Here is a 14,620-nt window from a genome sequence, read left to right as displayed (position 1 = left end):
AGACAAAAGAAAAGGAATTGAAGGCAAATAGATCTTCTGGTTGCCACCATGATTGTCACAACGTCATGTGGCTATATCATGTAGTCATGGATAATCGACGTGGTGGCACGGGATTGCTTGTAATACTGTTTGTAGACCCTCCATGTCATGAGAAAAGAAATATGCACTTTTGGTCCTCAAGATCGGCCACTTGATGGACGCTCGATGTTTCTAATCAGCTTGCTTCTTATTCTTTTCTTCGTCTCCAGTACACTATGCAGTTAATATCTACTTCATCTCTCTTCGATCGTGGCCTACGCTTCGAGAATGGCATGTCAATTTGTGGCATATCCTCACGGAAAGTTCTCTTGATCGCTAGCCTCACAAGATGTTGGTGACTCCATAGCCACCCACACCGAAGTCTTGAACGCCACAAATGAACAGCTCATGAAGCGGCTCGGGACCGGGCCCAGCCGAGACATCATCTGTTCTTGGGGCAGATCATTGTCTTAGGCAAGACACGCATGAGTTTCGGGCCGTATATATCTGCCGCAGCTGAAATAGATCCGGAGCAATAAGCATCTTCCGATTGGTTTATGGAGCCATGAGGCGTTTCCTGTGCCGTAAGTTATGTGGTTAGGCATCAGGTTTCGGAGGCCGGGCCAACCATCGTCCCCTTTGGTATTGGGGTCTCCGAGCGGTTCTTCCGGTATGAAAGGTTCTTTATACCGTTTACTTACTATCTCCATTATACCTAAACTCTGCTGGGAGCAAATGCTTTGCTTGTGCCCTCAGCGGCTATCCTCGTTGACGGCGCCACAGCGGTTAGGAGAGTGCTCACGGATCATAAGAACTATGGAGAATTTTCTGCCTACCGCTATGTTCCACTGATATGCGTGTATCTTTGGCGCTTTCTCAGCACATACCTCTTGTGCCACTCACTCACCTTCAATGTTGTACATGGCCTTTTCGCCATGTCGTGTTCCCCGACGTGGCTAGGTACCCTCCTAAGTATCATCCTCTCCAGTAGGAGGCGACCTCGTATCTCACATGTGCTTGTAATCCGGGGAAGACCAGTATCATCCCCGCTTGAAGGACTTTTGTCAATTCTGACTATGTTTAGAGCCCCATCGTCGTATAGGAAGGAGGAATCACAGGCCGTGTTCAGCAGCGTAGCAATCATGTGGGGTATTTGCATTAGTTGTTGTGCAATGAGCCAGGATGCAACCTTATTTCTCAGAGTATCTTCAGCTGGAGGGGTTATAGATCAGCTGTTAGTACGAGTTGTTTTAATCTGGGCCAGCTATTGATTAATTAATAGAAAGTTGATGGTATATCAAGAAGCTAGATTGTATGAGTTGTTCATATCAACAATAATCGCACATCAACGTACAAGTCTGAAAACTAGTTGACACATATACAAAGAATGACTCCTTTGTACTTGCTGCTGTTTCCTAATATGTAGTCCAGCGGCGGCGAAAGGATCTTGGCCCCTTGATCCTAGACGATAAGAGAATTTAGGTATATAGGTAGTTTAGCCTAAGCTTAGAGAATTCTTTGCCAAGTTTCTTCCACCATTGTTCTCTAAAACCTTAAGTTTTCTTAATCCCTGAGGATACTGTTATTGGTGGAACCAGTGCTCTGCATATCAAGGATAGTTTCTGCGGATACAATTCGGTCGAGCTTTTGTCTTCGGTCCCGAACTCAACCGCGCTCCCTCCCTCCATCACATCAGATCACATCTGGAAGTATGAAATAACGAATGAAAGGCTATGATCTCCCTCGCACGGCATGTAGAGCTTCTATCTGGTTCGTCCCGTCCTGCGGTAGTCATGGACGAAGCTCGTCTAGCCAGTACTCTTCAGGTAAAGATGTGAAGCCCATGATGCAACAATGTAAGTCTAGAGCGAGACAAATATCTATAAAAGCTAGGACATCTCCCGCTCAAGCTGCCATTCTGATATCCTCACTCACTGCAGTATTCCAAATATCAAACAACCGTCTCGAATCTCAGCTATAGCTTGGCAAGATGCGCTTTACCATTATTACTTCATCCCTTCTTCTCGCTCAGGTCAGCTGCCTCGCTGCTCCTCCCATTAACACGGCTGAAGGCTTTTCTCCCGTTCCGAGAAGCAAGCTTGAGGCTCGCGATTCCTACGACTGCAATGGAAGCGGACTCTGCGGCATAATCCCCGTCAGAGACTGCGATCAAGCCGTCAACAACAGACTGATTCGTAACAACGATGTCAACTATGGCGCACCTGGGTAAGTCGACTCTTATCAGACACCATGAACTGTGTGACTAGATCTAACAACTAGAATCAGGAGCGGGAGACCGCAGACTGGTACATGCCAGGGCAACTGCGGTATCTTCATCCAGGGGAGATCTACCTGTGCTCGCACGGGAAATCAGATCTGGTATGACTATCAGGACATCAGACGAAATGGTTGCCGAATCTGCGGCAGTAAGCATTGGGGAGATGGTTGCTTGACTACCATCAACCGTGTCACTGGCTGTCCCAACTGAGACTTGACGATTCAGGTCTTGACGGTTCAAGCCTCTAGCAGTATCGTGTGAGATATCTTATCTCATTCTTGAATACAGACCCTATACTTGAGATGTCCGTATTAGAGCAAGTGAGCGTGATTATTGTGCTATATATACTGCTTCAGGCTAAAGAACTACGTTCTGTTGCCCCGTGTGTAGTTACTGGAAGTCAGCTTTTGTACTCTTACAAGTGGCCGTTATTGTGTAAGTCGCCAGAAATTTTGACGAGGCACATCAGTCCAAGGTAATCCTCTCCTCTCGATCTTCATAGAACTATGCAGTAGCTCTCTACGTCCTCTCCCTCCTCTTAACCATGATCTGCACACCACTCGGCGGATTATTCGCCTCGGCAATCCAATAATTCGGTGGTCTCTTTCCCTCATACTCATCCGCAAATTTAATATCATAATTCCTCAAAGCATACGCCAAGATCATCTTCATCTCAAAGTCAATGAGGAACCGTCCCGGGCACGCATGCTTCCCATGTCCAAAGGTCAAGAACTCGGGCGACGTCGTGACAAACGTAACAGGTGGTGCTTTCTCGTCGCGGTTGGCCGCTGTCTCGCGAACCCTCGAGAACCGGAATGGATCGTATTTTAAACCGTCTTCGTAGAACTCGTTGTCGGTTTGTGCAGGGTGGCCCATGAAGGAGATGATTGACCCCTTGGGGACGTGGTGCCCATCTTCGGTCTTGAAGTCATCGACCATAACTTTGCGAAACACAGCGCGTCCTCCGAAGGAACATAAACGGATTGACTCTCTCGCGACGCTATCAGCGCGCGTCATAGCTTGAATACCGCTCTTGGTCCAATTCACAGAGTCATCAGTCCCGAGAATACGATCCATCTCATCGCGAAGGGTAGCAATCGTGTTGAATTCGGCATCAGAGCCCAGCACGTTCAAAATGAGGTTGATAACTTGGATCTGCGTGTTGTGAATTGACCCAAAGTTTTGAGCGACGACACGACGAGCTAGTGACTCCATGTCGTTGACTTCGTGCTGGCGATGGCGCAGAGCGTAGTTGATCATCATCTGAACTTGGTCCTGCGGCTGCGGTTCGTCGGGATGGTTGTTTATCCTGTCGAAGCGGTGTTTGAGGAGAGGAATGATCCATTTCTTCATCTTGTTTACCTTCGTCTTGACGATTTGGCCGAAGAGTGTTCCGGTTATGGGCTGTAGAATACGTGGTAGACCACCTGTGAGACCAGCGTTCATGATGAAGAGGTCGTTAGTCTCGAGCGCAAGCTGCAGGTACTCTTTATTCCGACCTAGCTCGTCAGCAGTGTTGCAAAACAATTGGCGTGATGCTTGACTTACAGAGTGGAAGTCCAACGGTGAAGCGACTGGCGGCCTGTGCCACGATCATCTTGACAGTCTTTGTAAGATCAACCCTCTTCCAATTCTCCGTATCGGTACCAAACTGCTCATCAAACACCTCGTGAAGCTCGTCCTTCATGTTATTCGCGATAATCTCAATCGCACGATTGAGATCATACTTTACAACAAGTCCCTGCCACGCATCAACGACATATTTCTCGTGCCCAAGTGACCATCGAACTTGATCGACTTCAGCGAACGCTTGCTCCATGTCGAGAACGTCGTCTGGTTGGTTGAGTACGCCTTTCATCTGGCTCTGTGGCAGATACACCTCTATTCGGACGCCAAAGCCTGGAATGACGACGGGTTTGCCCTTCTTGAGATACTGCGCTGTGTCAGTGGTGGTAGTTTAGAGGGCAGGGAGACTGTACTTCATGGTATGCTTCGTAGAAGAGTGCTTGACAATCTGTGAGGTACGCCCATCGTGTACGAAGACTAAAGCGACGAGCACCCTTTGGCTCTCTTATAAGCGGGATATCCGGTGGATAAGGAACAGCAGTAAGCTTGTCAATCACATAAATCGCAATGACCCCGATGACAACAATTGAGGCAATTCCCAACGGACTCGCCACACGAGCCAAAAGGCCCAACTCAGCGCTGGACGACATCTTGAGAGAACTAAGGAACTGCTTAGCTCCCAACACGCAGCGAGGGGCCTGCTGTATTTAATCCATGGCATGCCACTGGTGCAGAGTGACGGCTGCGCATAAGCGCCTAAGCGCGGCACGGAATTCCGTCATGACTAGTCCGTTCCATGATAAAAGAGTGAAGGAATGCACTAAAAGGCGCGGCCATGGATGGAGATCCTTGTAGGATTGTAGATAGTGGTTGTACTATGCGGTAGTGCTGACGGCTAAGGCATAATGACAAGAAGTTGGCGGTTAAGTCAACGATCCGAGAGTTTACAGAGGGAATTCTTAATTCAGACTGCATCGCCATGAAACTGATTCATTCATCCCCAAGTTGGATCAGTCTCTTCTTCAGACTGTTGGATCGCGTATTGTATCTGCGTGGCCTGCCCCGTCTCTCGAAAGTGGAAGACGCGATCTGGCAGTTTGATAGGAACTTGTTCGGCATATCGACCCCAAGATCTATCGTAAGCACTTGCTCAAGCCTGATTCGAGGGTGCCTGGATGCTTGAGCCAGTGAATGAGCAAGCAGAGCTTCATGTGCCACACCTTTTGTAAACGAGTACGAATATCGCTGCATCTTACCCAAAGCGCTTCATTATCTGTTGGTTGGATGTTTAGTTGCATCTTACATGTCACACAGACAACAAAGTGTGACAACAGTTTGCCGTAGAAGGGAGCTGAACCATTAACAAGCCGCAGAGATTAAAAAGCAAGAGCAAAATTGTCAACGTCAAACAAGGCAATTATACAGACATACCAATCCCATGACCTCAATTTCCATCTCCAAAGAGCCTCAATCCACGATCCAGGGTAGCTCCATCTCCACATGCCATCAGGCCAGGGTGTCCCTGAAAACCCACTGAATTTAATAACCCCTCTGCCCCTCCACGCCGCAATTCCCTCCACCAACACTGAAAATTTCTCCTCGACCGCTAACCAGTCCCGTCCGCGCTCATGAATCGCAATACCTGCATCGTCTTCAACAAAAAAGATTGAGCCCGGTTAGCTCAATCGGTAGAGCGTGAGACTCTTACGAGTACGCGATCTCAAGGTTGCGGGTTCGACCCCCGCATCGGGCTATTCCTATAAAAACTATTTTTTTTTTGCACGTATTTCTGATGCTTTCATGTCGTAGAGATTGAGGTGTAAATCTTTTGTTTTAAATCGTGACTGGTGCTCGGTTATCTGGACGCGATACCCCTCCATCGGAAGAGCGGGGCCGATCGGAAAATGGTGCCTCTTATCAGTTGATCACTTCCCTCCTCCATCGTCGTCGTATGCAAGACATCGCTTGTTCAAGACACTCGCTACGCTCAAACGATCAGTTGAAAGATTGAAATTATGGCGAGCGATAAACCGTATAAGCCGGCGCTTATTATTGTCGACTTTCAGGAAGACTTCTGTCCGCCTGTGAGTATCTTCTCTGTCGCATGTGAACATGGAGAAATGAGATGGGAATGGCTTCAAGCGAAGCTACGTGGATATCCTGCGGGAATGCTCCAAATACATGAGGACGCTAAGAGATCAGCTTGTGTTATGTACAGTCTGAACACGCGCGGTGTTGGAGGTCATGTCTCTCAGCTTGAACCGCTTGCTATGAGACCATCAAGTTGGTATAAGTGTACCAAGCCACGCCTTCTCGTCCATCACCACATCTATCCGCCTCTCATCTCACTCAAGCCCAGCTAACATCTCCAGTGCGGCTCCCTCGCCGTCCCTTCAGGCCGCACAATAGCCTCCCCAATAAACCACCTTACCACCCTCCCTTTCCCCCTCATCCTCGCAACAAAAGACTTCCACCCACCTTCCCACATATCTTTCGCCTCAAATCACGCCTCTTCAACACCATACACATCAACTACAACAATCCAGCACCCCAAAGATCCTTCCCAGAGCTACGAAACAACGTTATGGCCAACACATTGCGTCCAAGGCACCCCGGGGTGTGAGCTGGTCCCGGAGCTGGACGTCTCGCGTGTCCATGCCGTTATCGAAAAGGGGCAGGATGAGCGGGTGGAGATGTACAGTGCGTTTTATGATCCGTTTAGGGTGAGTGATAGTGGACTCGCGGGCATGTTGAGTGAGCAGGGTGTCACGGATGTTTTTGTGGTAGGGCTGGCAGCAGACTTTTGCGTCAAAGCTACGGCCGAGGATGCGCTGAAGGAGGGGTATACGACGTGGATTGTCAGCGAAGGGACAAAGCCAGTCATGCTTGACAAGTGGGAGGAGTGCAAGAAAGGCATGGAGGACAAGGGCATAAAGTTCACGTCCATTGATGGAGATGCAGTGGCAAGGGTGAAGACATATGCATGATTTCACAAAAAAGGATTAAAATTGAATTGCGAAGTGGTACTCTAACATAACTACCATCTTCAATATTGCCATCTTTCGGCGGCTGTATATATATGTATGGATGCTTTCATCTTTCCAGAATGTTCAATGCAAAAACTCCATGCTGTGTGACCATTCACTCCATCCCAGACCATGTGTGTAGTGTATCATACTCATACATGCTCTCGTCTATGTAAACTTTTTATCACCCGCTCGCCTCTACTCCTTCAAATGCAAAGTTATTCGTCTATCGCTTTGACCTCTGAATAGCAGCGGCGCTCATCGACGTTGTTGACGCTGAGCGCTCTTGGGCACTGGTCATGGCCAGTGAGACGGGCGTCATGGGAGGAGCAGGAGTGGTGCTGCGAGAGGGAGCGGCACTTCGGTTATGCTGCATGTGAGCTCGGACGAGATGACCGGCGGCCAAGGCACTGCAGAGAGAAAGCTCGCCGGCGAGGACGGCTGCACCGATGATGCGGGCGAGACGGCGGGCGTTGTCACCGGGGTTGGTGGGGTGAGAGCCTCGGACACCAAGGATGTCGAGCATGGCGCCCTGGGGCTCGAGGATGGTACCACCGCCGAGAGTTCCGACCTCGAGCGAGGGCATAGAGACGGAGATCTGGAGAGCTCCATTGAGGCTATGGACGTTAGCATGTTTCCGACTTGATGTGCGAGACAAACTTACTTCTTCATGATGGTGATACAATTGGCGCTCTCGACAACCTGAGCAGGGTCCTGTCCAGTGGCCAGGAAAATAGCAGCGACAATGTTGGCAGCGTGGGCGTTGAAACCACCAACTGAACCAGCCATAGCAGAACCAATCAAGTTCTTAGCAACGTTGAGCTCAACAAGAGAGTCGACATCGCTCTTGAGAACGCTGCGGACGACCTCACCGGGAATGATAGCCTCAGCGACAACACCCTTACCACGTCCGTCGATCCAGTTGAGGGCCGCGGCCTTCTTATCCGTACAGTAGTTGCCAGAGACAGAGATGATCTGCATGTCGTCGAAACCTCCATCGTTGGCCATGACGCTTAGAGCGTGCTCGACTCCCTTGGAAATCATGTTCATACCCATAGCGTCACCGGTGGTGGTCTTGAATCGAATGTACAGGTTGGTACCAGCAAGAGCGGTCTTCATGGACTGGAGGCGGGCGAAGCGACTGGTTGAGTTGAAAGCCTTCTTCATCATATCCTGACCAGCTTCAGAGTCAAGCCAGAGCTTGGCAGCACCAGCGCGCTCAAGAGTCTCGAAAGCGACACAAGGACCACGAGTCATACCATCAGCAGTGAGAACAGTGATGGCACCACCACCAGAGTTGATGGCCTTGCAACCTCGACTGGCACTGGCAACCAAGACACCCTCAGTAGTAGCCATGGGGATGAAGTAGCTCTGTCCATCGATGACAAGAGGACCAGCAACACCGACGGGAAGAGGCATGTATCCAATAACGTTCTCACAGCATGCGCCAAAAACGCGCTCCCAGTTATAGTTCTCGTAAGGTAGCTTGGATCGGTCGAGCGAGTGGGTAATGTCGGTGGTGGCCTTGTTGCGAGCAATAATGCTTCGTCGAATCTTGACAGCGCGAGTGAAGTCACCGAGGGTCTTTTCAAGTGCGTAACCAGGGATCTTGCCACGCATAGACAGAGAAATAACCTCCTCGTCGGTCATCTCGCGGACGCGCTTCTCAGACAAGAGCTTCTCAAGTTCTTCGTTGCTTCGGTTGGGCAGGTTGGCAGGTCGAGCCTTTGTCATGTGAAGACCTTCGGCCTCGTCGTCGGTAATAGCAGGAGTGCTGGGTTGGGTTCGCATGGGAGTGGGAGGCACGTATTCGCCGAGAGGAAGAGTAGCGGAGCCGGTGTCGTTAAACTGCTGCGCACGGGCAAGTTCGTTTCGGTCGATGTTGTGCTCAGGAACATTGGGGTCCTTGATTCCCCAGCGGGCAACGTTGAAGAGGTAGCCGTTAAGAGCGACGCTGAGAGCAAGGGCAATGACAATCCACTTGGAGAGGACGGGATCCTCGAGAGACTTGAGAATGCCGCCAACCATGCGGCCGCCGACACCGTAGCCCTGGAAGTGATGGTGGAAAGCATCGTTGTAGGCAGGGTTGCTGGCGGCAGAACCAAGAGCGTAGTGGATCGAAGGGTACTCGAGCTCGTACTTGATGGGAGTCAAGACAGTGACCAATGTAGGTCGGTTGTTGGACTTGGCGGTAGCGAGGATGGCATCGAGACCGTTGGAGGCAACCTTGAAGGGGTCAACGGAGAGAGGAGCGATAACACCACCCAGACTGCTGGCCCAGGTTCGGATGGTGGACATAGAGCTAGGGTTGCGGAATGGGATCGAGCAGATGTTGACAATGTTGACGAAGATGAAGCCGAGAATCATCAAGACCTTGAACTTGGGAATGCTGCTGCTCTTGCGGCCAAATAGAGGGGCGTCACCCCTGACGCGGTTCAGCTCATCATCACCCTTCGCGACATTCTCGGCAACACGACGGCTGACGCCATCATCCTCAAGGGCCATACGCATATCGACATGACGCTTGATACGGTTGATCTCAAGCTTGATGCTGAGGATGGCAGTGTAGAATGTGAAGAGGAGGATGAAGTCGAAGAACAAGGTCCAGGCGGCCAGGAAGCAGAACTGCTGGAGACCACCCTGAACACCAGAAGCAGCACCAATGACAAGAATGACAATCTCAATAGCGTAGTCGCGAATGATCTCGAAACCCTTCTCCTTGATGGCGGCCTGAACAGCATACTGGATCATGTTCTGCGTGGAACGCTCGGGAGATCGCTTGCCAGACTTGGAGTTCTGAGCCTGGATTCGTCGGTGCTCAATGGCGTGCGACATGACAGCGCGGGTGAGAACAATGTTCTTCTCGAAGCCAATGGTGACAACCAAGAAGGGGAGACCCTCAGACAGAAGAATGACGCTGATGGGAACACCCAGCTTCGTGGTGACGACGAGACCGAAGAGGAAGGCGAAGACAGAGGAGAACAGAGTACAGATGCCGAGCCAGAACTTAGAACCCATCTTACGCATAGAGAGGAAGAGGGAGACAAATGTCAAGTGCATGGCAATGTAACCAAGAAGCATGATGACGATATCGAGAGTCTCGGCGTTCTTGAGAAGGTCGAGGAACTCGCTCCAGGCATTGCTAACCCATTGGACAACACTGTTGCGGGTGTTGACCTTGGCAGCCTTCATGATCCATGTTTTCTTCTCGCGTCCGTGCTTGGTCTCAATCTCGACGGCATCTTCGTTGGGAATCTCTTGGGCAGCAGCAAGGAACTCGGGACCCTCAGAGTAGGGAAGAGCGTAGGCGAGTATGCTGTCCTGAGAGTAGGCGGTGAACGGATTCTCGGTAGAGGGAAGAGACGTAATAGACAGGTTCTGGGGGATAGGCACGTGGTGAGAGCGAGGAGCAGTGCTGGAGGACTCCGCGGAGAGGCTGTCGGGGAAGACAAGAGTCAGGAGGGCAAGGTGGTCGGCATCCGAGCCAGCATCGGCAACGACATCCTGCTCGACGGCCTTCCAGTTCCAAGCAGTTTCAGGTCCTGCGCGTAGGACTCGACTGCCTTCCACGAGGGTAGACCAATCGGCCTTGCCAAGAGTAGCGCTTTCAACATCGGTGTTGAAGAGGCTCTCCTGGAGAAGGCCGACGTATGAGGTGCTCGCAAGGACGGCGACAACGACGACGGTGTGTATCGGGTGAGAGCACGCGAGTCGGGAGAGGAACTGGGCGATGGGCGTAAGTCGCTTGGAGGCCCATGACGGCGTAGTTTTTTCGGTGACGGGAGCTTCGCCGCGGAACCGCTGCGGCAGGAGAATCGCAGCCATGATATCGGGTACGATTCGAGGATTAGAAGGGCTATTCGTCGATGTCGTTTACCACATTGATTTTGGTCTAAGCGCAGGTGTAAGTCCGGGGAAGAAGAAAAGATCTGGAGAAAAGGCGGGTATTTGAAGTAGCCATTGACAACACCACAACAAAGAAATAGGTGCAACGATGGAGCAGATGACGAGTATGGGTGAGGCTTAGGCAGATAAAATGTATTACTTACATTCCCTGAGTGACAGTCCTATTACTTCCAACTATTCGAGGCGGATGACCCAAAAACGCGGTGGGAGGTGGAGGGGCAAGGCGTTGAGGCCGAGCTGAGCTGGGGACAGCCACAGAAAAAAAGGGACGAATCAAAGGAGGCGACGACCACCAACTCGACAAGGCAACAGAGAAAAGGATTATTCTCTGATGTGAGAAGGGAAGCGATTACGACTGGGAGAGGGGAAATAGAAAAAAGAGAAGGAAGAAAAAAGAGGTAAAAGGGGGTCAAGAGGGTGTGGAGGGAGATTGAGATTGATGGGATGGTCCAAGAAGCGGGAAATGATGGAGACCGGAAGAAAGTGGAGGGATATTCAAACTGTCGGTCGGAGGGTAGTAGGATCATAGGCAGTCTAGTTAGGCGGAAGACGCCTATTCTGTTAGGGGACTCAGCGTTGAACAAACGACAGGACCAATGAATACCGGTACAGTAAAGCCGAGGACTAATCTTGTTGTGGAGAATGCCTTTGATCTCTTTTTTTCTCAATGTAAAATGGCGGCGTTGTCACTGAAATTACAGAGCAGACTGACTCTAGGAAAAAAAAGATGAGAATGCCATCACCGATTTCACGAAACAACAGTCTGACTGGCCAATTGGTCTACAAGTGCATGCGACAAACCAATCGGACAGCTTGTGTCATCACGGTACATTACCACAAGCTGCAAGATTCCGCGCCGAGCATAAGATTTTACGGATGAGTACCTTGTCTGTATGCACCGCTGGGAGAAAGGCCGGCTTGCAGGCCAGGGCACTACTGTGGCGTATCGACCGCGTGGGTTACAGGGAAGGCATTGACTCCTTTCAGGGCGATCATCATGCGAGCAATTGACTTCAAAACAATCAGTGGACTTGAAGAAGAATATAACTCTCTCGATATATTGTTCTCAGCACGGGCTTAAGGTGTCTTCCACCAACTGTGTTACCGCAACATTTCTTTGTCAAACACCGCATGAATGCAAAAGGGCCAGACGACTGACTGTAACCATGCCACGATCTGACAGTCCAAAATGGAACCCTCTTTGACTTCCATGATGCTTGTCACCTTTTTTAATCTTATCGCCCCTAGCTCCTCTTTCGTAATCGTAAAAACCGAATACGCAAATAACCACCAACACTGTCGTCACCGATAATTAAATGATGAATAATTACAGCCAATTTCAGTATTGATCTGGTTTTACGCGTGGTCTCTTTCAGCTGTCCTTGGATTTCTTGATGAGTTGGATTCGAGGCGCAGTGACCAAGAATTTGAAAGGCAATTGAACAACGCGTGATCGTAAACGTAAAACGCGCCGCAGCGGGAAGGGAAGTGGAGGGAATACCCCTGATCATCCACTTTCGAGGCCAACCGAATAAGTCTGGCTCCAGCTTTTTTTTCTTTCTCTTTGCTGTCAAATCTCCATGTTACCTCGACCCAACAAGACGTAGCATTTGCTGTGGATTGGCAATTGTCTCTCAGACAATCATCTTTCATTCAATTCATGTTACTCGCCGTACTCTGTACAAACTCAACATGTCACAAGTGAAGCTCTTAGGACATCGTCGCAGAATATCGCCGGTCTAATCCGCGCAGAATCTCCCCTTGTACGTAAGAAACTCCACATTCTTCATGGTCTTGGCGTTTCGCCCCACTCCTTATCAATCAGTTCTTCCATGCCACCATCACCATTGAGGCTCTCACGAGCAGAATTCTCCGCGCTAGTTGAGCTCTGGTGGGGGTTACGACGTGGCAAAGCTGCGATTTCGGCTTCTAGTGTGGTTTGAGATGCTCTAGAGGTTAGATTGATAAGATTTGATATTTTGGACCGAGGTTCTTGAGGCTCTTGGGCGCATATCCGGATCATGTCTTGTGGTGGTGACGTTGAGGAGTGAATGGTCCTTGGCTTTGACGTTGAGCCGCATTCGGCTATGATGCGCCATTATTTTCTAGTCTCAAAAATGCCGAGAGATGTTGGAGTCTTGTTTGGGGGCGGAGGGGAACCATTTGATCTGCTGAGTCTGCATATCCTGATCATTCTTATTACTGCGCAACAACTTTAGCCGCCATACTTCAGGTAATTCTGGAACTGATACGGACTATTATTACGCCGAAAAGAAGCGCAGTCTCTGCCATGACAAACTTGCTTGATGGGGAAGACATCTTGCGGCCATGCCTATGAGAGTTTAAAGGGCCAAAGCGATGTACTCATATCTTCTCACCAAGATCGCTTGGGCTCAGAGATCACTACTCGTCGATCATCGTCTAACATAAAGTCACTGAACAAACATGAAACATTTCAGGTTGCAATATCTAAACGACCATCCGACATTCACTCATTGGCACCGGTAAGTCACGGCTCAGTGCATCGGATGCTACCCGGATCTGCGCAAACCACGGCACAATGATGTACAAACTTCGGCAATTTTGCTTCGCGTAGAATTGTCAAACTTGTGTACGTTGTTCATGACGCAAGAATCGTTTTTGAAAGAAGAGACCCTTGTTGTGGTTAAACCCTGACCCGGCCGTTGAAGGTCCACCCTCCGGAAGGTTGTTTGCGGGGCCGTAGACCCTGAGGTCCGGAAGATGCATTGTCATACCATTGCATTATGGGATTGTTTTTGCTATTTTCCTTCCGGGAACATTTGTCTGCGTCGCTAGAATAAGGAAGACAGAAAATGGAGCCAGCAGACTATGAAGTCTTGTAGTTGAAGCCGGAGGCCAAGGGACGCCGTGACCGAAACTCTCTTGCTGCCTTCATTCATCAAAACTAACTCTTCCCATCGTAACATTCCGAACCTAGAAAGGCTTACAAAATAAGCATGTTTTAAACAACGCAACTGGTGAGTGCTAGCAGCCTTTTTTGGACATAAAAGCCCCGTCGCACTACAATCCCCCAAGAGAGCAAGAACATCTGACATTTAGCGAGGGTACCAAAATCAACTACTCCTAAGACCCATCAACTTAAACTAAACTTACCTAAATCTTTTTGTCGCCTAGCGGTATAGAGGTCATCTTCTTACTTCCTGAGGGGCAGCTCAACGGCCTACGGAGGCCGAGACCTCAGGGTGCATAGACCATTGACTTTTCATGATATGATCTTTGCGTAACTCTTGAGACGCCAACAGAACCATAACAATCGATATCACAGTCCATCAATTGATGTATAGGATATCTGAAACTATCATAGACAATAGCTCACCACATATATAGATCATTAATGTCACAATACACATTAATTCTTGAAGGGCCGGCGCCTTCCGGAGGTGAATCCTTCATCCTCCGTCACAATCAGCGGCCCGCTTCCGATGGCTGCCCGGTCGACCACGCCATCGTACGATGCTCCCATATTTCATAACAGCAGCATTTCATTTGCCAGCGACCTGAGGCTGGAAAAAAGTCTCAAACAAGATCTAGAAAGAGAGGCGCCAATGTACGTGATAAGTCATTATATATGTGTCTCTTGTAATGGATGGACCGGGCCGTGTAAGGGTTCGTGCTGAATGAGGCCCAGCCCAGTCATAAAATTTCGCCGTTCTCTCGTGATCTCCTCTTCTTCCCCAGATAAACTGGTTCGATCTTGTTTTTTTTTCGACTCTCTAAAGAAACTAGTAAAAGCTAGACTTGTCGAAAGAAAAAAAAAAGCAAAAGGATTCTTACCAATTACATG

General features: G+C 49.7%; 4 protein-coding genes, besides 1 other annotated feature; 2 read left to right on the top strand and 2 right to left on the bottom strand.

Moving 5' to 3' along the window:
- Positions 1 to 2,008: 2,008 nt before the first annotated feature.
- On the top strand, positions 2,009 to 2,506 carry FFUJ_03997 (uncharacterized protein; the record flags this gene model as incomplete). XM_023572769.1 has 2 exons in its annotated part: positions 2,009 to 2,244; positions 2,305 to 2,506. The coding sequence occupies 2 exons, from the start codon at positions 2,009 to 2,011 to the stop codon at positions 2,504 to 2,506; spliced, it is 438 nt and encodes a 145-aa protein (XP_023426834.1).
- Positions 2,507 to 2,815: 309 nt separating this feature from the next.
- Positions 2,816 to 4,512, bottom strand: FFUJ_03998 (related to cycloheximide-inducible protein CIP70 (cytochrome P450 family); the record flags this gene model as incomplete). XM_023572768.1 has 3 exons in its annotated part: positions 2,816 to 3,795; positions 3,845 to 4,229; positions 4,276 to 4,512. 3 exons carry the CDS (start codon positions 4,510 to 4,512, stop codon positions 2,816 to 2,818), a joined length of 1,602 nt encoding a protein of 533 aa, XP_023426833.1.
- Positions 4,513 to 5,532: 1,020 nt separating this feature from the next.
- Positions 5,533 to 5,615, top strand: a tRNA (tRNA-Lys).
- A 262-nt stretch (positions 5,616 to 5,877) lies between these two features.
- Positions 5,878 to 6,849, top strand: FFUJ_03999 (related to pyrazinamidase/nicotinamidase; the record flags this gene model as incomplete). XM_023572767.1 has 2 exons in its annotated part: positions 5,878 to 6,177; positions 6,235 to 6,849. 2 exons carry the CDS (start codon positions 5,878 to 5,880, stop codon positions 6,847 to 6,849), a joined length of 915 nt encoding a protein of 304 aa, XP_023426832.1.
- Positions 6,850 to 7,114: 265 nt separating this feature from the next.
- FFUJ_04000 (probable 3-hydroxy-3-methylglutaryl-coenzyme A reductase) lies at positions 7,115 to 10,713 on the bottom strand (the record flags this gene model as incomplete). XM_023572766.1 has 2 exons in its annotated part: positions 7,115 to 7,505; positions 7,553 to 10,713. 2 exons carry the CDS (start codon positions 10,711 to 10,713, stop codon positions 7,115 to 7,117), a joined length of 3,552 nt encoding a protein of 1,183 aa, XP_023426831.1.
- Between the last annotated feature and the right edge of the window lie 3,907 nt (positions 10,714 to 14,620).

Source organism: Fusarium fujikuroi, chromosome FFUJ_chr02 (genome assembly GCF_900079805.1).
Source record: "Fusarium fujikuroi IMI 58289 draft genome, chromosome FFUJ_chr02".
In the NCBI taxonomy this organism is placed as follows: Eukaryota; Fungi; Ascomycota; class Sordariomycetes; order Hypocreales; family Nectriaceae; genus Fusarium; species Fusarium fujikuroi.
Note: the sequence above shows the minus strand (reverse complement) of the source record. Positions and strands in the feature narration are given on the sequence as shown.